Below are 27,328 nucleotides of genomic sequence, written 5' to 3'. Positions count from 1 at the left end.
GCGCGCGGGCCAAAGCGCCGCGCAGGCCAGGCCGGCGGGGACGCAGAGGGCGGGGCGGGGCGGGGCGGGAAGGAGCGGGGCCAGGAGCCCGCCCGGCCGCTCCCCGCCCCTTCCCCTCTGCTCCCCGCCCCAGCCCTCGCCCCGCCCCGCCCCTCCGGCCCAGCCCGTCGGCTCCGCCCTCCGGGTGACGTCACTGGCCAGGCCAGCCGGCGCCATTTTGAAAGTGGAGTCGCCTGCCCTGCCGCTGCCGCCGCCGTCGCTGTCGTAGCCGCCGCCGCCGCTGCCGGAGAAAGAGCAAGAGCGGGGAAGCCCCAGAGTGAAATCCACCATCCTGCCGGCTGGTCTGCCCGCCCCTCCTTCCTTCTCCCCCGACCCCCGCCCCCTCCCCCCACAGGTGCCATCCGCCGCCATCCGCCCTCTCTACCCCCCCATCCCCAGGTGAGGGGGGTGAGTTCAGGAAGCGGAGACCCCGAGGAACCCAGCAGGGTCACCATTTGCAGCGCAACATGGCAGGTAAAGGAGAAATCACCCTCTCCACTGACAAGGCACCGCTTCCTTCCTCCTCCCTCCATCACCCCCTAGCGACCGCCTGTGCCTCTCGGAGAGCCGCGGGGCGCCCCTCGGATTTCAGGGAATTGGTCCTGTGGGGTGGGGTGGGGGCAGGGAGGGTTCTGGGGAGGCGAGGGGTCGCTGTGGCATCGAAAGGCTTTTAAAATGAGGGCTGGAGCCTTGGCATGGGTGGGGGTGGGGTGTGTGCCGGCGAGCGAAGGGGTAAGGCGTGGGTGGGGCGGGGTGGGGGCGAGTGCGGATCTGTCCCCGCCGCTTGGGAGCCCGGTGTAACCTCCGCCCCCACCCCCGGGGCTTTTTTTTGCGGTTCTTCCTTCATTTAATGCCTATTTTCCCCCCTGCCGCAAGCCTTCTTGGATGTTTATACAAATAAATACATTTTGCACCGAGAAGGAAGAGTGCTTTTTACAAGTTAAAATACAATGGGGACGTATGTGTATTTCTTTCCACTGTGGATGCGTGTATTTTTTGAGACTGTAAGTCTGAATTTTTTTGTCTTAAGCCATCTCCCTGTCGTTTCTTACCCTTCACGTCCAAAGAGTGCAAGGCCTCTAATCCAGCAAGTTGCATGAAAAAATGTAATTTAAACTTTCCGTTTTGCATGCTAGCTTTTGTGCAGATGTCCCTTTCCCAAAAGGGTTTCTGGGAGTTAGTTAAAATAGTTGTGTGGAGTTCAGTGATATAAATAGCCTAGGGGGGGAGAGATTTAGGTAAAGGCTTGGAGATGGTGGGGGGAGGATGCAGAGAGAAAACCAGGATGGAATATTTAGCCAGGAATGGAGGTGAAGGAAGAGAAAAGTAATTGCTTTGAGGATTATTTTCGTCTGTTTTGGTGTTGCTGACTCTCTTCCTTCATCCACTAGAATCAATTTTAGATCCAGAGTCGGTTTCTTTCTTCATAGATCCAGGACGTTTCCTCCTCCGTGCTTGGAAGTGAAATTGAAACATTCGGGGGCTAAACCCGTTTTCCGTGCTTTTATCAATGTTTAGATGGATAATTCATTCCGTAAAAAAGTTAACGTGTCGGTTGACTTACAATTTGCTATAAACAAGTTGCTTTTTAGCCTTGTTGAATACTTAAGTGAGATTAAAATTGCTTTGCACGGGATGATGACAAATGAGCAAAATTCATTCTTTGCGGGGTCCTTTGGATTGTGAGGGATTAGGGTGAAGGGAGGCAGAACGGTCTTCCTTCGGCAATCTCTTCACCAGCTTTCCGTTCAGTTTCTTTTCCTCTCTGTCTGGAGCCAGTGATTTGCTGGTAATGAAATGCAAAGAAATGGGTGGTGAGGTCGTGTTTGCTGTGTGTGCTCTGTGGTGATAGGGTTCATATGAATCATTGCTCCTCACCCAGGCAGTAATGTTCCTGAAGTTTTCTCTTCGTTCCGTGTTTTATGGTAACTTTACTAACTCTTCTGCAGGCTTTTGTACCCTTAAAGGAAAACTCTCTTAACTCTGGTATTTCCTTTTTTCTGGTAGGTTTTGCTTGAATGTAAGGCTTTTTACTGTATTTGAGGGGAAGGGAAAATGGAAGGGGAGTTTTGAACACATGTACAAGGTTAACGATAGTACATGGCCTTTAAATATTTGAGACCTGGAATCTCTCTCTTTTTTAAAATCGGTACTAACTATTGGGGACTTCTTCTTCTTCCAAGTTGGTGTTCTGGGGTGGTGGTTGTATGTGTGGGCAGTACCAGGCTATTAGTGTCATGCCAACCATGGATACCATCCCTGTGTTTACGAGAGTAAACACGAACGGAACTCAGTTTTAATTGGTCTGTTTTCTTTTTCCAGGAGCTGGAGGAGGGAATGATATTCAGTGGTGTTTTTCTCAGGTGAAAGGAGCAGTAGATGATGATGTAGCAGAAGGTAAGAAAGCTTTTAATATTGCAACATTTGGATAAAGAATCTTCAAAATCTCGATTGCTGAAGGATTTCCTTGCGGTCAAGTCTTAAAGTTTAAAAACATTCTATGTTTGTTGTCCAAGGAGTGGAAAGACAGTTTTTAAAATCGCCTTTCTGGGAAATAGTCTTAAGTCTTTCATTATCTATGCCTTGTTTTATTGTTATTTTTCCCTGATTAAAATAAGGAACCCTAGATGATGATCTGTATAAAACTGACACAAGAAAAATCTAAGGCCCATATGGAAAAGGGGACCTTGCTGTGTAAATTCCTGTATACAAATAAATGGTGATGCATTTCATGGTTGTCCATTGTGTTTAGATAATTGAGTTAAATACGTGCCATCAACGTTTAGCTCAGAAATATTCTTGATAGCATCTTTCACTTTTGAGAGAAGATTTTTAGGTTTTGGTTTTTTTTTTGCAACTTGCCTACTTTGAGAGCGTGGTGTTGATTGGCATATTCTGTGAAGAAGTGCTGGTTCAAATGATGCATTTAATTGTCTTCTAAAGGTTAATTTAGGTGGATATGAAAATAAGGATATTACAGATAGATAACATGCTTCTGGGAGCTTACTGTGCAGTTGGAAGCTATATTTGATGAGTTGAAATACTTATTGTCTTTATTTTTCCCCTACATTTATTAGTGTATTTCAAAATTTCAAAATTTTGAAACTTTAGGATTTTGCGCTCATTTGAGATGGTTTTAGGTGGAGGTGGGTCTTGAGATGGAGGAGGCATTATTTCCCATAAGGTCGTTGGATTATTTCATTGTTCAGAAATACTAAAGTTTGAATTTTAATAGTATTCTTTGTCTTGAGTTGCAGTAGGGATTTTCTAACAAAACTTAGATAAATTAAAACATGTAGTTTTAATTTTCAAAAATTCATCTAGTGAAAATTTATAAATCATCTTTAGATTGTATTGTCCTCAGATTAAGATCCTATTTCTGACCTGTCAGTGTACTGTTTGTCTTGAGGATTTTTCCCAGCGATGGTAGGGTGGGGGCCTTGTGTGGAGCCAGCTGAATGCTTGAATTTGCTTGTGTCAGTGTCATTCTTGATGAAGTGTATGATCATAGTTTGTTGAGTCCTGTGGGGAACCAACTGGCATATGTTGTTCTTCTGAATAAGAGGACTTTCACATTTCTTTCTCTTGAACCCTCATCTGTTTCAGAGATGAGAAACTGGAAGCTTAAAGAAGTTGAGGCTCATTGTTGGCCATACAAATAGTGCAAATCAAGGTTTTCTGGTGAAGCCTTTGGTGCTTGACTTGTTCAGAGAAATAAATCCTAATTCAAGGGAGGAGTCAAGTGTTACTCATTTTGTAACTGCATTACCTGTTGAACAGTAGGTACTCAGATATTGGATCATTAGTTCTGTGCTGTTGTGTAATGCTCACCAAGTTATGAAAGTGCTGAATACTTGAAAAACATTCCTTGGTTGATCTCCACTTACTGCTGGGGGCCTCCTAGACACTGAGCACCAGGGGCTGCAAGGTGTCTAGAATATAACCCTGCCCTGAGGGGCTCACGGTTTACTTGTGAAACAGGCGGAAAGACTGAGTGCATGTTACTGAATCAGAAGAAATTGATGATTCCGAACTTACCTAACTGAACCAAACAATAGTTCGTGATATGTGTGATGGATAGTTGTAGTTTTCTGCTGGTCCCAAGTAGCTGCATTTTGCTACTGATTCATTAAATAATTTTAACCTGAGGTTGTTAAATACTACTTTTAACATACAGTGCGTTCCTAGAATCTTAACATGCTAAAGCTTGGTATGTCTATTTTAATAAAAACGTAACTTGTTCTTGTATCTATGTCTGTACAAATGTACTGAGTATAAAAAGCATCCTTTCAAATGACACAGCTTTAATTTGGGGATTTTTGCATGCTATAGTTTGCATATCATAGTCCAGTTATGTTTATGTTACCAAGGGAAGTTTTACTTTTCTGAAATAAAATAAGATTAGTACTTTTTCCCCTTGGTTTAGACTATAATCTCTAAACGGGTTACATCTGGCTCAACCTTTAGTTTAGCTTGCCTGTGTTTTCTGTTAATGATACATCCCAAGTTCTTTTCCATGGAGGGCTCCAAATTGTCTTTCCCCTCCTGTACGCAGCAGCTGTCATGGCATACACACCCTTTTTACTTCCGTAAGACTTTTAACCTTCTTTCCATGCCCACTGTCACCTTGGTTGTGGTTCCCAGTACCTCTCATCAGGATTGCAGTGACTTCCTAAATGATTCCTGCTTCTTGTCCTATGTTTTGCTTCTAAGTTAATCTTAAATGCAGTCCCAGTTTTAATTTCCTTATAAATCTTTAGTGTTCACTGTATCCACAGGATTATGAATTACATTCAAGCACTGTAGCCTAGAACGTGTGACTTCTTCCCTGTGCGGCCCCTGCTTCTCTCAGTGATTTGCTGGTCTGGTTTACGATCCAGCTAGATGGATACTGCTCTTCAGACAGTCCTGTACTCTCTTACTTGTGGGTCTTTTTTTTCTGTTGTTCCCACCTTGGAATGCCTGACACTCCTTCCACAGTTCTCTTATCAGAGTTGTATTCATCCTTCAAGTCACATCTGTAACCCTTTTACTCATCTCTCTTTTTTGGAAATATTTTAAAAACCTTCCTTCATAGCACTTTGTATCCCATAATATTTAGTACCCCGGTTGTACTGTCAGCTGAGTGCAGGACTGCTGTATCTTTGTGCTCCGTATGGGACATTCTATATATAAACTGCTATGCTTAGAACAAAGCCTGGAACACAGTAGGTGTTCACTACTTACTGAGGGAGGGAATAAAATTTTACTGTTACGAGGTTATGAAGGAGGCCAAGAACAGGTGAAAGGTGGGGTGGCGGAGACATACTTCTGGTAATCATGGATTTGTTTACTTGACAGCTTTGTAACTGAATCGATGGTACCCAGCTGTATAACAGAAAGAGAAAGAAGTCAGGAGACCTTGGGGTTTTATCCCAGTGACAAACTAGGATATGTCACCTTGGATAAGTACGCCTCTGGGTTCCAGTATGCGTAGCCTTAAGGTAACAGAACTGGATTAGGTGATTTCTGTTGTTCCTTATACTCTAATCTGGTTAATTCTCAAAGATGTCTTAGAAAAGAAACAGCCCCACATTATTACTACTGGTAAATTGTTTGAGATGTTGGACTCTCTGGAGGCCTTAATTTAAAAATGATTTCACTGGACTTAGTAAGTCCAGGCTCAGCATTTTTCCCTCAGTGTATTACAAAACTAAGGCAGAATTTTGACATTTGACCCGATACTCTCATTGTCCTTCAAGGACACTTGCAGCCTGTGTTGGGATACACTGTGCACAGGGCTCTTCAGGCACTTTAAGTGGTTTACCTTTGGTGTAATTACTTGCCTGGGACAAGGATGAGGCACCAAAATCGCTATCACTGGGATATTCTCATATCATGTAGTTTTTATTTTAACCTTCATGGTAGCAGTAATGACATTTTATCATATTCTTTACTTTACATTTTCCCTTTATTAACAGCTGTTCTCTCATGAGAAGCAGCTCAGAGCAGACTCTGGTGCTAGGCTGCATGGTTTGACTCCTACCCAGTCACCTGCTAAGCTGTGTGATCTTGGGCAAGTTAAGTCAAACTCTTTGTGCCTGTTTTACCCCTCTGTAAAATGAGGGTTGCAATAAAACCTATCTTGTAATGTTGTTTTGATGATTAAATGAGTTAATATACCTAAGACAGAAACCCAGCACATAAGGGTTCAGCTATCGTTGTCACGTGAACATTTATGACAAGTAAGGGAGAGTAGGAGAATGAGGAAATTGGGCAGTTGTCTGTAAAGGTCACTAAAAACTTCTCATCGGCCAAGGTGAAGAAAATGGTATGTGTATGTTTTATACATATTCTTTGAGTCCACTATTGTAAAGTTCAGAAACATTGAAAAGTAAGCCATAAGTTTAGAGACACATTTGAAGCTGATAAAATTCTAAAGAATAGCAATGAAGTAATTACTATAAAAGCCAAGATAGTGGTTGCCTTTAAGCAGTGGGAAGGAGTTGTGAATGCGAGGGTGTCTGGGAGGCTCGTGCGATGGCCAGTTGACCTGGATGGTGATTGTTCAGATGTTTGTAGTAACTGACTAACTTAAACATTTTTGTTTGGATTTTCTGTTTGTTTGTCACAATAAAAAAAAAATTTTTTAAAGTCCAATACTGTACTAAAGGGTTTAGAATGACAATGGCAGTCCCTTCCACACCCACTCCATAATCTTCCCTAGTCCTCCTAAAGACAGTTACGTGAAACTCTTCAAGCTGTATTCCCTTGTGCTTAATTACATTTTTTTGTGAGTAAGATATTTCTATTTTTCCTCAGTTTTAGACATTTCCAATTGACTTCCTTCCCTAACAGATGGAGATTAAGCTGTTCACATTGTTACTGCCCCCATGCCCAGCGCTCCATCGCGTGTATGGTTAAATGAAAAGTCAGTGTGTACTTTGTTATGACCGTGCTCACAGTTCATGACTGAACCAGTACCACTCCAGGGTTGCTCATTTCTTTAGTATCACTTCATTTTCCTGAAGCTAATGATTGCCTGTTTTTTAATTTGCCTAGTTCTTTTAGCATTTAAAAAAAATTTCATTATGGGGATTTTGAACGTTACAGGAAGTAGATGAAACAGTATAATGAACCCCCATCACCCAATATCATCAACCAGTGCTGCCCCATGTATATCTGTATCACCTGACCCCTTTCCAGTTCTTTGTTACTTAGTAACAGAAGTATTACTGGTTTTGTTTTTAAAAGCTAGATTCAACAAACTAGAAAACCAAGTTCAACATTTTAAAATGAAACAGTAAGGAATTTTTCCTCAATTTTTTTGCAGTAGCAATTTTGGTTATGTTAATTTGTTCAGATTTTACTTGTAGAAATAAATTATTAAAAATTCAAATACACATAGATAATACAAAGTGTGTAATTCTGGGTAAAAAGTAAGGAACAACCATTAAACATGGTTATTTTAATTTAATGCAAAGTTTTATTATTTAATGTAGTATAATATAATTAGCATTAAATCATAAATATTTTCATTATTATAATGTAAGTATAATTTTCCTCATCTCCGTATTTGACAAATTTAAGCTTTCTTACAAAGGAAATAATTTTAGGATATCACTTTGTTAAAGAAAGCCTCTGAAACTTGGATCCAAATGCATTGAATCTTTTCAGCACTTTGCTTCCTGTTTATTTTTGGTAGGATTTAGGCTTGTGGACTGGTTCTTGGAAAAAAATTTTCAGTGGGAGAGTCTAAATACTTCCTGAATAAGTACATAAATAAAATTTGAGAAACAAATAATCTTTGGGATAACACATAAAATATGATGGTTTTAAATCCATTCAGTATGTCTAATGAGACAATATAAGCAGAATTTAAGATCATTTGTGTTCTGTGTTTCTTAGGTAGTATGCATGTTAGATTTAGGTAGTAGGGTTGATTAGTAGAAAAAAAATAGTAGAGCCCTGTTTGCAGATTTCAGAATATTGGCACATCAGTTATATTCCAAAACCTAATGACTCATAGCAAAAGTGTTACTTAATCTAATCACTGGCATCACTACTGACAAAAGTCTGGTATAAGGCAGTACAGTCACTTAAAAGTCGTGAGCATCTGCCCATTAAATAACATGAATGGCCGTATTTATCTAGTGTTGGGCAGTATCCTTGTTTTCTTTTAAGATACTGAAATTCTTTTTATTCCTTTATTGGCTAAGAAAAATAAGAAATAATGACTTTGAAAGAGCATTAGCTGACATTTTGTCTCAGGTTATTAAAATAAACCAAAAATTAAACTTAGGTATTTCTTAGTACTTTCTTTTAGTGAAGTAAATTTTAAAATTCTTGAAAATTGTGGAATAAGCAGAATGATGAGAGATTGTTTGAAGCAAAGAATTTATTAAATCAGTAAAAGAAGATTCCCACATACTGTGTATTTGCACATCTATATTTGCCTAGTTTAGTTGAGCTGCAGGAAGAAAGGTAAACTTTAAGCTGCTTTTGCTGTTGAATAGGAAAGTTGAAGGGTTGGAGATAGATGTTTTAGCTAATATCCTCAACTATAATCCCTTTGATAATGGAGATTAAAATTGAGTGATCGGAGGTCTGCAAGTTGCTTTCTTAGTAGAAAGAAAGACAAGTAAAGGCCTGGTAATATATAATATAGATTTTTTGACTATGTGCCAGCTACTGTTTTAGGTGCTTTTTATATATTAATTTATTAATCTTTACAAAAACTCTGTGAAATAAGTAGATGCTGTTTTTCCATGCAGATGAGGAAACTGGGCTAGGAAAGTTAATTTACTGTGTATCCTTGAGCAGGTGGAGCTACAATTCTTACTTCAAACTTCTATTAAACTTCCCTAATGTAATTTTACTTATTTCAAAACTTGAGCTACTTCTTTTACTTTAGGTGAAGCTGTTTGAGGTTGTTGGAATGTGACTTGTTTAGAGTTTATTTGTAATGCCTAGTAGATTACAAGTAAACTCTAATTGTTGGTTTGAACTAATTAAATCCAACTTGGAGATTTACTGAACTTTCTGCTAGTGGAATTTTTAAGACGTGAGATAAGGGATTTTTGAACCTTCATAAGTGTGTATGTAAAGCTGTACTGTGTTTGCTTGTAATGTTTCTGGACAGAGGGGGTCCATAACCATCATGAAAACAGCAGTCATTTACTCCATTTTGAAGTGGGGCCTTGCAACCCCTCAACTCTTTCAAAAGGTCTCTGAAGTTCATACTTTTCATAATAATACTGAGACAATAGTATTTTTTCACTGTGTTGACATTTGCACCAGTGGTACAAAAGCAATGGTGGGCAAATATGCTGGCATCTTAGTGTGCGTGTATCAAGGCCTTGGCACCAGACGGTACCAGTGGTCAGAGTAGTCTTCATTGCCATGTACCAGCAGTTTTAAAATGCCAGTTTTACTTAGGAATGTCTTTGAAGCCATAAAAATTAGTTTCGTTAAGTCTCGACTCTTAGAAGTATTGACTCTTGAGTACATGTGTGTTGAACATTGTGTGTGACAGAATGGAAAGTACACCTGAAGCACTTCTGTCACAGGCCTAAGTACAGTGGTTGTCTGGAGGAAAAGCATTGGTGCATTTATTTGAGTCTCAGGCTGAACTAGCTGCTCTTTTCATGGAACATTATTTTTACTAGAAAGAGCTACTGACAAACTATAGTTATTCAGGCTTGGTAGACATTTTCTCAAATGAACAGTGAATCTGTTGCCTTGATGGATGGTATTTGTTGCCCATGATAGAATTTGAGCTTTTGAGCAAAAATCAAAATTTTGGAAAACATTTATCTGTCATCCTAAGCTTGGTAACTTCTAAATACTTGATGATTTTTTCAGATGAGATTACTAGTAATACTAATAACTGATTTTTGATAATTGTGTAATGAAATCTATCAACATTTGGAAGATTGCATAACTGAATCAGTATTTCACAAATGGTCAGTGCCTGTGATGTGAAAAGATTATGCATATATAGGATATTGGATTTTAATGTAACAGATAGCTGGTACAGTTTCATATTACACAAACCTTTAAGAGACTTGAGTTTTGTTTGATGTAGTATCGAAGGGATATTCATAACTACCTGAAAAGGTATTAAACTACTCCTCCCTTCCCAACCGCATACCTGAGTAATTATATTCTCCATATATAATTAACCTACACAACACAGTGTAGTATATTGAATGCAGAAACAAGAGAATCCAGGCATCTGTTAAGCCAAACATTAAAGAGACTTGCAACAATGTAAAACAGTGCCATTCTTCTCACTAACTTTTTTGGAGGGATGGGGTGGGACATAGTTTTTTTAAATTAACTTTTTGGTTGATGTGTAGGGCTGCTTATTACATTTTTAAATGAATAAATATTTTAAAATTTTAAGTCTTTGGGGTCTTCAGATTTTAATAGTGTAAGGAAGTCATGCCATCCGGAAATAATCTGACAACTGTAGGTTATGCTGTTAATTTCATTGTACTATACCTGAGTCTTACGAACCACAGGTGAGTGATCAGAAAGAATCACTAAGTGCTGCTTTTGTGCATGAGCATTTAAAGCTTTCTTACAGAAACTTTCCTTGACTTCAGGTTATTTCAGCCTACTCCCTTGCTGTTGTTTAGGTACCAAATCAAGTCTACCTTGAGCTCTGTCATCTGGTGATTTTGGTGAAGGATGTATACCTTTGGGACTTTAAAATAATCTTATTTTTAAATGTATCTTTCCTTTATGGAGATTAAATGCTAGGACATATTTGCCAAAATACTTTAGCCCTAAAAGTTTTTTAGGACTTTTCCGACTGTATCTGCTGAGGTCCAACTATCATTAATACTTAATGTAGGATTACTGAATCCCTTAAACCCTAGTCTAGTATTCTGGGTTGACTACCTAGTCATCAGAAATAGAATGCAGTATCAACTATTTACTGCTTTTTTATTTTCAGTGTTTTTGTGGCTATTTTTATACTTTTTAAAAACATTTGCAAAAGTATATAGGAGTTTTAAAACTAGCTTCACCAATTTTCCACCCATGTTTAAACATTGAATTTATTAAAAAACAAACAGCTAATTTTTTATTAATACGAATATTTTTAGATTATGTTAACTGTATAGTTGATTCAAATGTCATCTAGATTTTTGCCTGTGGCATATGTGGAGTTGCTGGCAATTCATTGTTGAATGCTTCTGTGTGTCACTATATATGAGGGTCAGACTCTTGTAATTTTAGTTTCTATAGGTTGACTTTCTCTTTGAATGTTTAAATATCAGCTGGGATTTTCTCTTCTGAAGTCCTTGAATGGTCTCTTTTATCCAGTTTAAGGGGGTTCATGGACCAGTGACCCTGTTTAAGAACCTCTGGTTTAATCTAAAATTTTGTCTATGGTTATATGTATGGTTAATTGGAGGAATCAATGATATTTTATATGGTAATGATAGTTTTTAGACTATTACAAGGGTATTCTTTCTTAGGAATCTTCTTAGTACTTATTGTTCCTGATATATATTAGAGGGATGCATCTTCTAAGATACTGGACTTGACAGCTTTAGTGTATTTCCATAATAAAAAACTGTTGTCTCCTTAACCATGGGTAAAAATGTTAGAGGAATATATTGGGTTTTGAACCAGTTGCTTATTTTTATTTCATTCAGAAGAAGAATACTGAATTCTTCAGTAGCCTGTATTAAGAGAGAATCCAAAGTAGGTAAAAGGGATTGGTGGGAAGTTTTTTTTTTTTAACTACTTGACGATCTGGAACAGTGTTACTTTTTAGAACTTAGCATTGTGGAATTTCAGGTCTGCCCTGTGTGAAAGTGGACACAGAACCTTTTTGGTGTTACTCTGTGTGTCTGTCTGTCTCTCTCTCTCTCTATTTTTTTCCAGCTTACCACAAAGAGTTTTTGTGGGCCTGGAGTAGATGTGTTCTTATGACTGTGTAAGAGAAATCTTTGATATTTTCTATTGACTAATAGATGGGGAAGGCTCTGTTTCAAGAGAAATAAGCTATTGTAGACAATAAATAATTCTTGTCAAATTCCTTATTGAGGGATACAACATTAAAAATGGTTACTATAGGAATTGATAGTAAAGAAGGGATTGCTCCTAGTCTTTTTTCTCCCTGACAAAGAGAATTATCTTTTTCTAGCAGCAGAATCACTTTATTAAGTGAAGTATTTTTTAGCTCTCTAATATTTTAATGTATTTTTTATGATAAAAACACAAACATAACGTTTACCATCTTAACCATTTTTAACTGTACAGTTCATTAGTGCTAACTGTATTCACATTATTGTGAAACAGATCTCCAAAACTTTTTCATCTTCCAAAACTGATACTGGATCCATTAAACAACTCCCCCTTCTCTGCTGCCTTCAGCCGTGGTATCCACCCGTCTGTTTTCTGTTTCTATGAATTTGACTGCTTCAAATACCTCATACAAGTGGAATCATGCAGTATTTGTCTTTTTGTGACTGGCTTATTTCATATCCTCAAGGTTCATCCATATTGTAGCATGTGACAGAATTCCCTTCCTTTTGAAGACGCTGAATAATATTCCATTGTATGTATACTACGTTCAGTTTTTCCATTCGTCTTTTAGTGTACACTTAGGTTGTTTCCACCTCTTAGCTATTGTGCATTCCTAGCCTTTTTATGTTCAGCTGGGGTTCTGTGGAGAGGACCATCATAAGTACTTTCTGTAAGTGATTAGAGGTGGGCAGGAAGGAAGAGCCCTGGGCAGAGCATGAAAGTATCAGATTAGAGAATATTAAAAGAAAACAGATCGGAACTGCTGTGATACAGATTTGTTACCCAGATTAACAGTTTAAATGAAGACAAGAACTGGGTTACTTTATTTTGTAGGCTATTTCAGGATAAGATTAGGCAAAGTCTAAAATTTTGACCAGAGTTAAACCTCATTTTTTTTCAGTTTCTGGTTTAAAAGTAGAAAATCCCATGGATTTTATAAGTCACATTTCATTACTATGAAACTAAGAATAGAGACAGTCAGTACTTTGTTTCATGTGTGTTTTAATTAGGCAGAGTCTTCAGCATATTAGGAAACTTTGATAACTGCACTGCATTTCTTAGCAATAGTCTTTGAGATGGACATTATTGTCATTTTGTACACAAGCTCAAAGAAGTTGAGCAATGTTAATGTAAGATTACAAGTTAGTAAAACTATTTTGTCTGCTTTTTTAGGCTCCCACATTGCTTCTGTCGAGTTCAATTAATAAAAAAACAACCATTTAATTAAATCTAAATCTCTGGTTCTCATAGGGTGTGGAGCTGAAGTGAGACCCTAAGTATATTCATCTGCAAGTCAACCAGTATATATTGAGTGCCCAGTATTGTGGAAAATGTGAGGGAAATAGAGAAGGCAAGGTTCCTTTGCTTTAGGTATATTAAAAAAGTCAATTTTGTTACAATAAGCATTTTCCATAACACGTTGTGGCCTTTGTTATTAACCTGTTCACATTACTAGGTGATGCTGAAATGTGAGTTGTAAATTATTTCTCCCTTTGCAAGCTGACATTGTCCTGCTTGATATTGGGATGCTATTGTAGTACAAACACTTACTTGTTCCGGCGAGTGTTAAATGAAAGAATCACATATGTCTCAAGTCTTTTTAAGATAGAAGTATATCTTTTGGTGGTTTCAAATGGTTGTGAGATGAATGTACTAATGAATATTATTGGAGATTGCTCCAGGCTTGTGATAGCTTACAAGCCTTTTTCTCTCTTTCCTCTGTATCCTATGTTTTAAAATCTTCATTTTAAATTTCTCAGTTTTTTAAAAAGTTGAACACAGATATACTGTGTAACCCAGCGGTTCTACTCCTAGGTATGTACCTAAGAGAATTGAAAACTCTGTTCACAGAAACTTGTATGTAAATGTTTATAGCAACATTATTCGTAATAGCCAAAAGGTGGAAACAAACCAAATGTCTGATGATGCATACAGAATAGGTAAGGTACAGTGGAATATTACACAACCATAGAAAGGAATAGCGCACTGATAAATGCTGCAATATGGATAGACTTTGAAAACACGCTAAGATTAAATGAGATGATGCACGCAAAGTGCTTACACTAATAGCCAATTAGCTAAGTTTCTTGAGCACTTATTTTATAAAATAGATCAGACATGTTTGTTTTTGACAGACAAAGGAAGGCCAGAGGGTAAGGAGACAAACAGTTGAAAACTACTGTGTGCTTTCTTATCTGTGAGTGAGTTTAATAGTACTTGAATTGTTATTCAGAGGATTAAACGTACATACATGCTTAGTTTTGACACCTACGGAGTACTCAGAAAATTCAGTAGGTGCAGTTATTTAGTTACTTAATGCATGATTAACAGAGATAACAGATTAACAGTTAACAGAAGAGTAAAAGCATATTTGAGGTCTGCAGATGAAGATCAGCCAGTTTTTATGATTTGGGGCAGATTATAGGCATTTTCAATAGATATATGTTGCATTAATGAATACACCGTTAGTTTGGTTGGGGAGGAGTTTGGGAAATCCAAAGAGAGAAGTGGAAAGATCAGTTTCATCATAATTGGGGTTAGGCTGGGGTCTGGCATTTTGTCTATTAATTTGACTAATATAAAATTACTGTGTGGCAACAGAAGTTCAAGCTTTTCTTTTTTACCCCCTTATTTTCCAATTTTTCTCAAGTTCCTCCGGTGTTTTGTTCTTCCCCATGATTGCTTACTCCATATCTTCTCTCAAGAATAATATAATTTGGGAGTGAGGGGGGCTTGAAACAGGTGGTAGAGCCCAAAGCATCCTTCACTGTTAGTTTCATTTTCCCTTAGTATGTAAGAGTGGAATTTGGGACACCTCAATGTGCAATACCAGGAAAATGCCTGTGTGACTATTGACCCTTCTGCTGAGGGTCTAAAAAGCCCCATTCACCCCCTACCCACTTGTCTAAGGCAATGGTATCATAAGTGCTTTATCCTTTTACATTATAACTATTTTTCTCACTACTCTTTCCTCCACTCCTCAGCTGTTTCTGTGATCTGAATCCTTTATCAAACCTTAAGTAGCCTGACAAAGAGATGTAGAGCTCATAAAAAATTCTGTAGGAGTCTGAAGAGTAAGCAGATTTTATTGTACCAATGAGCACCCCTATTTCTCTCCTCCATTCCTTATTCAGAAGTGCGCTGTTTTGTTGTCAGAGGAATGGTATTTAGCCCAAAACAAGTACTTCTCAAGCTTTTACGTGCTTGTGAATTTCCTGGGAATCTTGTTAAAATGCGTATTATGATTCTGCATATAGGTCTCAGGTGGAGCCTGTGATTTTTGCATTTCTGACCAGCTCCGGTGCTGGCCGTGCTGCTGCCGCTCTGGCGGCCCACAGGCTGCATCTGAGCGGCCACGCAGCTTAGAGTCTTGTAGAGGAAGGGGCACAGGTAGGGTAATATCTTAGTTCTTTAACTCAGTATTTCTGACAGGCTGAATAGATCCATTGTGCTGTTCTCACATCAGTCAACATTTGTTCAATAAATGAGTAAACACCTCCTGGGGAGCTTTGTACTAGTTGTTAAAAGAACAGCTTGCATCATAGTACTACATGTTAGCCATCCCTAATTGTTAGATTAAATTTGTGTTTGTATTTCAGTTTAGCTCAGGCTAAGCGCTTACTATATTTACTAGGTTTGCTTTCACTAATAATTTGCTTTTATAAGTAGATTGGCCCCGAGTACTGTGAAAAGGATAAATTTAAGAAGTGAAATCTTAACTTCTTAATTGGTTGTTTCATACCCTCTGACACAAGTTTTTAATAAGTATAAATGGTGACCTTTTCATTTTTCTGTTTGTGATTTTTCTGTTTGCTTTATTACCCTTGAGAACGTACCTTTTCAGTCTCCAGTCAGGATTTCTCCCTCCCCAGCCACCTAATACTCTTAGTTTTGTTTAAGGTTGATTTTTATTTTATCCATGTAGCTCATGCACACAGTTTAACAAGTCAGTAGTTTCAAAACACTTTTGAGGAAAATTAACAGTTTTCTGTCCCTCCTCACCTATCCTCATCTTGACTCCCCTTCCTCAGACTCTTTTAGCAGTTTCTTCTGGTGTTTATTTTCCTGTTTCTGAACAGTGTGCTCGTAGAGCTGTTGCTTTATCAATTTTAGACATCCTCACATGTAAGTGGCAGCTAAGAATTGAGCTCTCTTCTGCCCTCTTACTGCTGCTCCCTCAGGATTGTTGTATCACTGTTGTTTAAACCGAAGTTCAGAGTTGTGGCAGGCTGAATAATGCCCCCTTCCCTTCCCTTCCCACAAGATACCCACTTTCTAATCTAAAAGTGAATATTGTGTGGCAAAGGGATTTAAGATGTGATTAACCTGAGGATTTTCAGGTAGTTTATTTTGATATATCCTCCTAGGCCCTAAATGTGTTCACAAGGGTCCTTGTAAGGAGAAGAGGAGGAGATAAGATCTAAGGAGGTAGTAGATATGATACCAGAAGCAAGAAGAGTGATGCAAGGAAAGGGTTTGCAAGCCAAGGAATGCAAGTGGCCTCCAGAACTTCAAAAAGGCAAGAAATATATTCTTTCCTAGAGCCTCTGTGACGAGCTAGCCTAGCCAGTAGCTTTAGTGGGGTGAATCTGATATTGGACTTCTGGCTTCCCAAACTGTCAGAAAATAAGTGTGTGTTGTGCTAAGCCATCAGATTTATGGTAATTTATTACAGTAGTCACAGGAAACAAATACGAGAGTGGACAATATTATGTCCATGTAAATACTATTCACTGCTGCCGGGTAATGAATTATGATTCTTTCTGCTATGATGTTGTTTTCTCTAGAAATAATTACCGGTTAACTTTTTAAAAATTAAAAAACAGCAACTTATTTTGTGGGGGGAGGAGGGTAATTAGGTTATTCATTTATGTTTACAATGGAAGTGCTGGGCATCCAACCCAGGACCCTGTGCATGCCAGCATGTGCTCTCCCGCTATACCCTCACCCAATAATTGCCATGTTTTTTTCCTTTTTTTTTCTTTGTTTTAATCTACCATCATTGTTTTCTTTCTAAACCTTTCTATAGCCTTTCAGTATAATTTCCTGCGTAGTCAAAAGAATCATAGTCTTTAATCTTCTGTGAATCACCCTCAAATCCTCTGACAGGAGACGAGATCTCCTGACAGTATTTTGAAGCACATATCATGTTCTGCCAGTTTCACTCGCGCCTTGAGCTCTATCCTTCTGATGCTCCTGGGTGTTTTCTAAGTTTATTGTGCAGTCTTGGGAATTACCTTTTGTTCTTAACCTTTTCATGTCACCATCATGGGACTTCCTTGTGCCTTTTCTGTCTTGGGTCCCCTTGTTCCTGGCTGCCATGTTTTTTTCTTTTCTTGGTTTACTCTCTCATCTTATTAGTATACAGCATTCAGGATTTCATGAGAATGATTTCATGAGTGATAGTTCTTAAGATCTTACCTCCCTGGAAAAGATGTCTTTATTCTGCTCCCACTTTCCTGGGTGTGACTGTTTATTGGAAATCATTTTTCCTCGGAGTTTGGAAGACATTTCTTCTGTCTGCTAGTGTCCAGTGTTGCATTTGAGAAGCCTGGTGCCGTTCTGTTCACTATTTCCTCTCACACCATCCAGATGTGCCGTGGTGTGAGTCTTTTTAATTAGTTGGGCTGGTACTCATTGGGCCCTTTGAACCTGTAGATTCATTTCCTTCAGCTTTTTCTTCTGTTTGATTAGTTCTTTCTGAAACTCCTGATAGGTGAATCTTGGGCTTTCTGCATTGATCCTCTAGGTTTTTTCTTTTGCTTTTTCTTCTCCTATTTTCCATCATCTTTGCGCTTTGTTCTTTCTGGGAGTGTTCCTCAATTTTGTTTTCAACTCTATCACTGATTTTTACAATTTCAGTTACTATATTTTTAAAAGCTTTTTTTTTATTTGAGTATTCCTTTTTCACCCGCCTGTGTTTTGTAAATGGAGTATCTTTGAGAAGATAAATCTAGTTGACATTCCATTTCCTTTGAGTTCCTTTTTTTCTTGTTTGTTTAGTAGAATGCAGTATCTGGTGATCCTTAGTTGTGAGGTGCTCAAAGTGGATTGCAAACACTGTGTTTACTGGCAGAACTAATCACCTGGTGGGCTTTGCTGTAAAGCAGTGAGCCCAGGACTGGTTCATTGAGAAGGAAATCCCAGTCCTGTCTCAGAGGGAAGTGTGTATGGGTGTGGAGAGGTGGGTGAGGGCCTGTCATATCTTCAGCCTGGCCGCTCTGAGAGCCAGGACCATCAGCTCGTTGGTATGCATCCTTTCACCTTATCTTCTTTTCAGTTTGGTGCTTCACCTTCAGCCTCAGCTCCAAATAATTGTCTTTTTTGCTCAGTTTCTCCAGCACTCAAGTAGTAGGCTTCTCTGCATCTTATTTAGATGTTTCAGCCAGGGGCCCTGCTTTGAGCCCCGTGTCTCACTGTGGTCCTTTCCTGACCCCTTGCAGGGTCTGCCAGGGGGATCTGCTTGCCTTTCTTTGGCACCCCTCCCACGTGCTCTTAGGTTTCAGTTTCCTTTATTTTGCTAGGTTACCTGCTTTCCTTTCTCCAGCACATTTGTTGTTGTCTTCTGCTGTTTCCCTGCATGATCCTTTGTTCTTACTGTCTTAAAACTGTTTTTATTCATTTATTGTCATTTTGTGGTGACCTAAAGGGGAGAGATAAATGAAGTGCTTTGAATCTCCACGTTTAACATGTTTCTTTCACGTGCCGGAACACTTGGTAATCCCTTTCTCTGCCGTGAGACAGAAGAATTCACAGAATTCGTAGTTCTGATTTTTTGAAACATAAAGGTAGATTGGGTTGTTTTCTCAGATATAAATGCTAATGTTATGTACTATTATTCTTAATATATTAAATCTTCGGAAATTGTGTAATTATTTTCCTCAATTACAGCAAAAATGAAAGAAGTTAAGATACTTTCATTTTCAGACCTTAAGGAGTCAGCCAAAAGGAGTGAGTTTTAAAAATTTATTCTCATTTTTGAACTTTGAAATGTATTCTGATACATTCAACTCTACAAGGACCAGGTCTTTATTTACTGCTATTACCTTCAACACCTGCAGCAGTATCTGGCATGCACAGTATGTGCTCATGAAATATTTGTTGACTGGATGCATATGTGAAATTTGTTCACATTTAAAATGTGAGAGAAAGCCTTAGCTTTATTAGATATGAATGACTTTTAAGGGTTTTTTTTTCTGCTCCTGAAACCACTTCTAATTAATTGAAACATTTGTCCCAAAGTAAATAGAATAAGATTATAGTCAGTTACTGATTGCAGGGTAGCTAAAATCATTATTTTCTTTTGGGAACATTATTTGTTCTTGTAACCAAGGTGTAGAATTAGAGAGAAATAGTTTTTCTCTATTTTTTATCAGGAGCACGTGTCGCCTGACATTAGTACTGTAACTTTGTACAGTTAATACCAGGCTGCCTCTGCCCACCTCTGAGATCTTTTCTGTCATCTCCCCCTTGCTCACTAGTAGCTGCAGCCACAGGAGCTTTCTTGGTGGTCCATGAGCATACACAGTCTTGTTCCTGCTGAAGGCTTTGAACCTTCCTTTTTCAGCCTGGAATCTACTTTGTCCAGGTTTTGCGTGTTCTTCCTTAATACCTGTGCAGATTAACTGATTCCCCTCTCAACCCCCCAATGCACACTATGTTATCTGTTTTTTGCCCTCTTTTCCATTTGTACTGTCATTTGAAATAATCTTGTGTGATTGCTTATTGCAGACTTCCTCTCAGATGTAAAGTTTTCATGCATGAGAGAATGAACTCTTTCTTTTGTTCTGCCACTGTATTCTTAGCATCTTGAATAGCCTCAGACACACAGTGATTGTTGACAACATAACAGTTGAATGGTTAGATATGTTGTGCAGGGTGTTTTCAGAGATCATCCCATTTAAACATACTTAAAACTTCAATTTTTTATTTTACTTAATGTATATACTTTTTTTTTAACAAAACAAAATATAGTAAGCTAAAGAAGTTAATAACATTCACGTCATTCTTCTCAGTTTTGTGAACTAGTAAAAAGAGACCAGAGAACTAGTCACACAAGCTATTATAGACCAAATTGCTGTAAGAGACCCATATGCACAGTGGTTCCCAAAACTGGAAGCTTATTTCTCTCACGTAACCCACTAGTGGTAGAGAGGAGTCGGAAGTGGATAAGCTGCTTCTGCCAGAGATGATCCAGCATCCCAGGTTTCTCCTGTCTTGTCTTTACCCTTCTAGGGTGTACTGCTCTTACTGCATGGCCAGATCTGGCTCACATCTGGCTCACATCTGTGTTCAGCCCTTGGGAGGAAGGTAAAAAGAGGAGGACAAGGAGCTTCTTTTTTAGGATGTGACATGAAAATTTTGCACTCATATCTCATTGTTCAGAACTTGGTCATGTGGCCTTAGGAGAGCCCAGTAAATAAAACCTCTACTTTCCTGTTAAACCTCTGTGTGGTTAGCTGGGGGCTGGGGGTGGCAGGGTGATGGGGAGTACCGGGGTGTCTAGAACTAAAGGGAAAAAGGGGGAAATGGCTGCTTACAGGGCCAGTGAGTCTCTGCTATAGCTAGTAGTTCTTACAACTTGTACTTGCACCTGTTTACTTCTCAGTTCAGTGCTCTTTCCTTCTTACTACTTCTGTACCTAACATTAGATATTTTCTTCAAAAAATTAAAAATGGTAAAAAATGTGACGGTAGCTTTCATTGTCAGATAAAATGTTGGTTAATGCAGAATGGAATATTCTGGAGTAGTAACAGAATAGTAACAATTAAAATTTTCAGCCTTGATTGTGTCTTGATGGAAGAGGGATGGAATGTAGGCCTACATCTCCTTTTTAAGAGGCATGAGTCCCCTTCCCCCAATCACGAGTGCCCTATATAGCCTGGTCAGAATAGGGGAGATTATCTGGCTTAGTGATGGTTTTGGAGGAACATGCCAGTTTAGATCTTGGTTTTCGTACGGGCTATGTAGGAAAAGGCTGGTCTGGCATTTTTTCTTTATGGCTTCATAGTTTTAGGCCTAACTAAATATGAAAGGAGGTCAGACAGATAATATTAGATCTGTACAATGGAATATGAAGAGAGATCTGCTGGGGGCAGGAACCAGAGGGTTGGTTCTGTGAAAGGCTTCACAGCCCCTTAAAAAGACACCCAAAGAAGAGAGCTGCTGGTTTGGGGCCTTTTTTTTTTCACTACAGTGTATGGGAGTGTACCTGGAGCTGCTGTATTCTCTCTCTCTACTCCCTTTCTTCTCCAGCTCTTTATTTTGAAAAATTTTAAGCCTACAAAGAAGTTAAAAAATAAATACGAAGGTAACTGTCTGTTAATTTCCTTATGTTCACCAGTTGTGAACATTTTGCCCCATTTGCTTTATTTACACCTGCATTCCTGCCCCTAACTTTTTTGAAAGTACATTGGAAATAGTGTGATGCTTTACCCCTGAAAAACTCAGCATTTATCTCTTAAGAGCAAGAATATTCTCTTACACGACCACAATACCATTATGACACCCAAGAAATTTAGCATTAATTCAGAAATGTTCTGTTACACAATCCATATTTAAGCTTCCCTGAGTGACTCAAAAACTGTCCTTAAATTTTTCTTTTTCAGTCCAAGATCTAGTCAAAGCATTCTGATAATTTTGAGGAGTCAAAACTTGTTATGAAATACCTCACTTTCTAGATTTTACTAGTTGTTTGCTCATAATTAAATCCAGGTTAAACATTTTTGGTAAGACATATTGCGTAAGTGTACATAAAGTGTACTTCCTAGCGCATCAAATCATGCAAATTTGTCTTATTATTGATGACTCTTAGTTTGATCACTTGGTCACGTAGTGTTTGCCAGATCTGTCAAAAAAGAACCTTTAATCCCTGTGTAATTAATAAGCAGTTCATTAATGGTCCTTGCCTGAGACAGTTATTAGATTGGTGGGTGCAGAGTGGTGATTTTCTAATTTCCTGTCCTTTCTCCTTTTTGGTTGCAGTGTGCACTTGTAGGTCCTTTTTTTATTATATGTATTAACAGTCTGTTAATGCTGCCCAATGTGTTAATGCCACTATTTCTTTTGATCCTCAAGTTGTCCTAAATTTGGCCAGTGAGAGACCCATCAGGTATCCTTCCGTTTACATTCCCAGTCAGTCTTTGATAGTTCCTTTTTTTTTTTTTTTGACGCAAGATGTTTCCAGTTGTACTTTTTTTTGTGTGTCCCCAAACTGGAATTATTTTTCTCAGGAGCTTTGTGTTCTTTTAGTAGGGAATGGTATTTAGAAACTATCATGTGTACTAAGTGTATTCTTTACCACTGGAATGTCTTTATTCCTAGGCCCTGTCATTTTTTCTAGACAGAGCTAGAGAATTAAAAGGATTTTGGGGTTTTGTTTTTAAATCACAAGTTCATATAGGTTGAAGTATGTAGTACCTTGTTTTTTTCAAGAGATAATTTACAAGTTTAAAAAAATAGAGAGGGAACCTATAGATTTAAAAAAACTTAAAGGATATATCAGTCAGTTGTAATTTGAAAATTATTGGATCATAATTTAAATAGGTAAACTATTTTTTTTGACCTAGGGCAATTGGAAATTTGAATGTGTGCTGGATATTTTATACTTGTACTACTGATTTTTTTCAGGTGTGATAAAGTACTGTTGACTTTTTTCAGGCATGGTGTTTGGTTGTATTAAAAGTGGTGGTCTTAGCTTTTAGATATAACTTTTGAAATATTTATGGGTAAAATAATTTGATATTCTGGGATGTGCATGAAATAATATGGGATGACTTTAGAGATGAAGCAAGACTGGCCCTGAGTTTGTAATCGCTGTAGCTGGTTCTGGGTGCTGGGGATTCGTTTTCTACCTGCTTTCATATATGACTGAAATGCTCTGTAATAAAACTTTTAAAATACCAGTTTATTTACACTGATCTTGCCAGTTTAAACTGACTACCACAGAACTCTTCCTTACCCCGCTGTTCTATATTTATATCTTTTTCTCCCATGATAGGAACCCTGGATCCCAACCCTATTACTCTCTTTTGACAGAGTGTAAAGAGGAAAAGAACCTGGATCTCCAATTAAATAAGCCAGTGGATTTACTAACACTGGTTTTAATTGCCCTACTTTAGGACTTCTTGTGGCAGATAACAAGTAATTTTTTAATTCTGATAAAATATACGTAAAATGTACTGTTTTAACCATTTTTGTGTGTACCATTCAGTGGCATTAAGTATATAACATATTATTGTGCAGCCTTCACCACCATCCATCTCCAGAACTTTTTTCATCTTCCCAAACTGAAACTCCATACCCATTAAACGGTAGCTCCCCAGTTGTCCACTTTCTTTTCCCCTGGCAGCTCTCACTCTACTTTCTGTCTCTATGTATCTGACTACTCTTGGTACCTAATAAAAGTAGAATTATGTAGTATTTGTCCCTTTGTGACTAGCTTATTTCACTTAGCATGATATCCTTTGTATCAGTCCATTCAGGCTGCCGTAGCAAACCACCGCAGCCTGGATGGCTTAAGCAATAGTTTATTTCTCAGAGTTCTGGAAGTCCAAGATGGAGGAACTGGTGGATTCTGTAAGGGGCTGCTTCTTGGTTCACAGACTGCTGTCTTCTCACTGTGTCCTCACGTGGCAGAAGGGGTAAAAGAGCTCTTTGGGGCCTCTTTACAAGGACACACTAATCCCATTCATGAAGGCTATGCCCTCATGACCTAATCACCTCTCAGAGGCCCCACTGAAGGTTAGGATTTCAACATAATAAATTTCGGGGGAACACAGACAGTTCATAAAGTGCTCAAAACTCATCCATGTTGTATATAGCATGTGTCAGAATTTCCTTCCTTTTTGAAGGTTGAATAGTCCATTTATGTATATACCATTTTGTTTATCCATTCATCTATTGATGTACATTTGAGTTGCTTCTACCTTTCGGCTGTTGTGAATAATGCTGCTCTGAACATTGATGTTCAAATATCTGTTCAGGTCTCTGCTTTGAATTCACTTTAATGTATGTCCAGACATGCAGTTGCTGAATCCTAAGATAATTTTGTGTTTAAGTTTTGAGGAATTACCATACTGTTTTCCACATGGCTGCACCATCTTACATTCCCAACAGCAGCATTGTACAAGGGCTTCAGCTTCTCCATGTCCTCACCTACACTAGTTAAATGTTATTGTATTTGGTAATAGCCATTCTAATGGATGTCATGTGGTATCTCATTATGGTTTTGATTTACATTTCCCTGATGGCTAGTTGCACTGAGCATCTTTTCATGTGTTTTCTGGCCTTGTGTATCTTTATAGAAATGGCTTTACCTATTTTAAAATGGGGAAATATTTTTGTTGTTTGTATGAGTTTTTTGTATATTCTGGATATTAATCCCTCATATGATTATGATTTGTACATATTTTCTCTGTTTTATGGGTTTTTTCATTGTTGTGTCCTTTGATGCACCAAAATTTTTGCTTTTGATGTTCAGTTTATGTATTGTTTTTGCCTGTTTTTCCACTGTCATAGTCAAGAAATCATTGCCAAATCCAATGCCATGATGCTTTTCCTCTGAGTTTAAGAGCTACAGTTTTAGGTCTCATGTTTAGGGCTTGGGTCTGTTTTAAGTTAATTTTTGTAAATGGTGTAATGTAAGAGTCCAACATCGTTCTTTCACATTTGGATGTCCAGTTTTCCAGCACCGTGGGTTGAAAAGACCTTGTCAAGAAGCATTTGACCATATGTAGAAGGGTCAGATGTGACTTTATATGCTGTAGAATAGTGTTTGTTTCTGGACTCTCTGTTCTGTTGGGCTATGTATCTGCCTGTATTCCAGTCTCACACTGCTTTCATTTCTTAGCTTCATAGTAAATTTTGAAATCAGGAAGTGTGTGAGATTTCCAACTTGGTTCTTTTTCAGGATTGTTTTAGCTGTTCAGGTCCCTTGAGATTCTATATGAATTTTAGGATGGATTTTTCTATTTCTACAAAAAACACCATCAGGTTATTGATAGGAATCACATTGAATCTGTAGACCACTTTGGGTAGTATTAAACAATATTAACAATATTAAATCTTTCAGTCAGTGAACACAGATGTGTTTCCATTTATGCTTTTATTTTGTTACAGTAGCGTTTTATAGTTTTCATTGTATAAGTATTTTTCATCTCATTAAGTTTATTCTTAAATATTTTATTCTTTTTGATACTATTGTAAGAATAATTGCTTACATAATTTCCTTTTCAGATTGTTCGTTTCTAATGAATAGAAATACCACTGATTTTTGTGCTAATTTTGTACCCTACAACTTTGCTAAGATTACAGGTAACTTTATTCCTTAAGTGAAGTGCTAAAATGTTTGAAAATACTATTTCTTTGACTTAGAATATATCATCTAGAAATCTGATGAGCTCAGACCCAGGGTTTAACCCTCAGGCACTGTGCCTTCTGTATCTGTACAAGGTGGCTGATTGTGTAGGTTAGATCCCAGCAGCAGTATGTAATGGCCTTGTGTCACTTGATGTTTTTGTGTTAAGTACTTTCTTAATTCTGTTTCCAACGTATTCATAAGGAGAAGACAAAGAACCTGAGTTCTGATTATCCAGTACCAGAGTATCAGAAAATTTGTTGACATCTGATTGAGTTTTTGCTGATTCTCTTCCTCCCCTCTTTGTTCGTATTATGAAGAAATAAGGTGAATAAATTATCTTAAGAGGCATGAGGGTGGAGTAGAGGAATAATATGGCACAGGAAAATATTTTTTATTGTTAAACCAAAAATGGATATTTTAGGTTGTGGGTTAAAATACTGTTGGTATTTTGGCTTAAGATTTGTCTTTAAAGTGTTACATCATCCCATAGTGCTAGGTGCCCCCTGCTGGACATAAAGTTGTAGGGGCTTCTTTACAAACCTCTCTGATGAGTTCATCCTGCTGAGCAGCTGTGTCTGATTCGTTGTAAGATATTGTTAAAGTGTGTCTATGCTTACTGAGTTTTCTGATCATACCAGACTGAACTAAGTTTGATGACTCTGCAGTTTTTAGAAATCAGCAAAATTTAGTTGCTTTAATAATGACCATGGTAGAGTATATCATGAGAATTGGTATAGATTGAAGTGTCTTTGTTTTATCCAACAGCAAGACTGATTTTTATATATATATATATATATATATATATATATATATATGAATAGGAAAACCAACAAGCATTTCCTGTCACACTTAGCAAAACAGTCTTTGAAAGAATGTGTAAAGTGCTTAAACAAATAACTGTGTTGACTTTCAGTGGCGGATGATGATCTAAGCCCTTGTGTTAAAGCAAACAGACGAACACATACTGAAAAGACCAACAAGCATAATGTGGAGAGTCCAGTCTCTAACCCTGGAAGAGTGTTATAACTAAAGTAAAAAGAATTTTGGCAGGAAACGGTAGAAATGAGAAACATAGCGAGGGAAGTCCTTCCTGGCTGACTTGGTTCATTTATGTAGTTGAGAATCCCCCCTGGGGTGTGAGTAAAGGAGCCTACTTTGAGCAGGCAGAGCTAGAATTGAAGGGGGTCCACAGGCAGTTGGTTGGTGAGACATTTTGTACTTTAAAGCAGGGATTAAAAACTGAATGCCTCAGAGTGGTTCTTACCACAAGGATTATGACCAGTGGAGAGGGTGTGGCTACCCATCATTGCAGGAGAGAGGCCAGCCGTGAAGCACAGTGTTGAAACTCCCTGCTCTGAAGCTGCGTTCTTCAACTTGCAGCTCTGCTGCCTGACCACATACTGCTGAATGGATAAGCTGGCGAAGGATGAAGTGTGGCAGGCAGCCTCTGAGATGGCCCCCAGTGACCCCTGCCTCCTGGTACTCTGTCTTTTATGTTATTCCCTCCCTTTGAGTGTGGACCTGGTGACTTGCTTCTACAAGTATGGCATGAGTAGTGGGATGTCACTTTCAAGGTTGGCTGCAGAAGGGCTTTGGCTTCCGTGTTGAGCTGCCCTCTCATTTGCTCTGAGGGAAACCAACTCTTCTGTGAGGTTCCCTGTGTAGCTCATGTGGACAAGGAGCTGGTGTTTCTGGCCAACAAGCCAGTGAAGACCTGACACCTGCCAGCAGCCATGTGGGTGAGCATGGTTTGCAAGCAGATCCTCTTTCTCTCTGTCAAGTTTTGAAATGACAGAGGCCCTGGCTGACACGCTGACTCCTGCCTTTTGAGTGATCCTGAGCGAGATGCGCCCAGCTAAGCCACACGCACATGCCTGATCACAGAAACTGTGAGGTGGTACTTGT

General features: G+C 38.5%; 1 protein-coding gene across 2 annotated transcripts in view; it reads left to right on the top strand.

Annotated features, from left to right (window-relative positions):
- The first annotated feature begins 213 nt into the window (after nucleotides 1-213).
- The window catches only part of PPP2R2A (protein phosphatase 2 regulatory subunit Balpha), a 75,435-nt gene continuing 48,320 nt past the window's right edge, over nucleotides 214-27,328 (top strand). Inside the window, exons 1-3 of one of the 2 annotated variants that reach the window (XM_072952775.1) lie at nucleotides 310-341; nucleotides 439-513; nucleotides 2,362-2,436. In XM_072952775.1, coding sequence (XP_072808876.1) covers nucleotides 507-513; nucleotides 2,362-2,436 — 82 coding nt within the window. In that variant the 5' untranslated portion in view covers nucleotides 310-341; nucleotides 439-506. Of the gene's footprint in view, nucleotides 514-2,361; nucleotides 2,437-27,328 lie in introns of both variants that reach the window. The other variant, XM_006203217.3, reaches the window with a different exon arrangement.

The sequence above is a fragment of the Vicugna pacos genome, chromosome 31 (genome assembly GCF_048564905.1).
Source record: "Vicugna pacos chromosome 31, VicPac4, whole genome shotgun sequence".
Classification (NCBI taxonomy): Eukaryota; Metazoa; Chordata; class Mammalia; order Artiodactyla; family Camelidae; genus Vicugna; species Vicugna pacos.
This window is presented reverse-complemented; position numbering and strand designations above follow the sequence as displayed.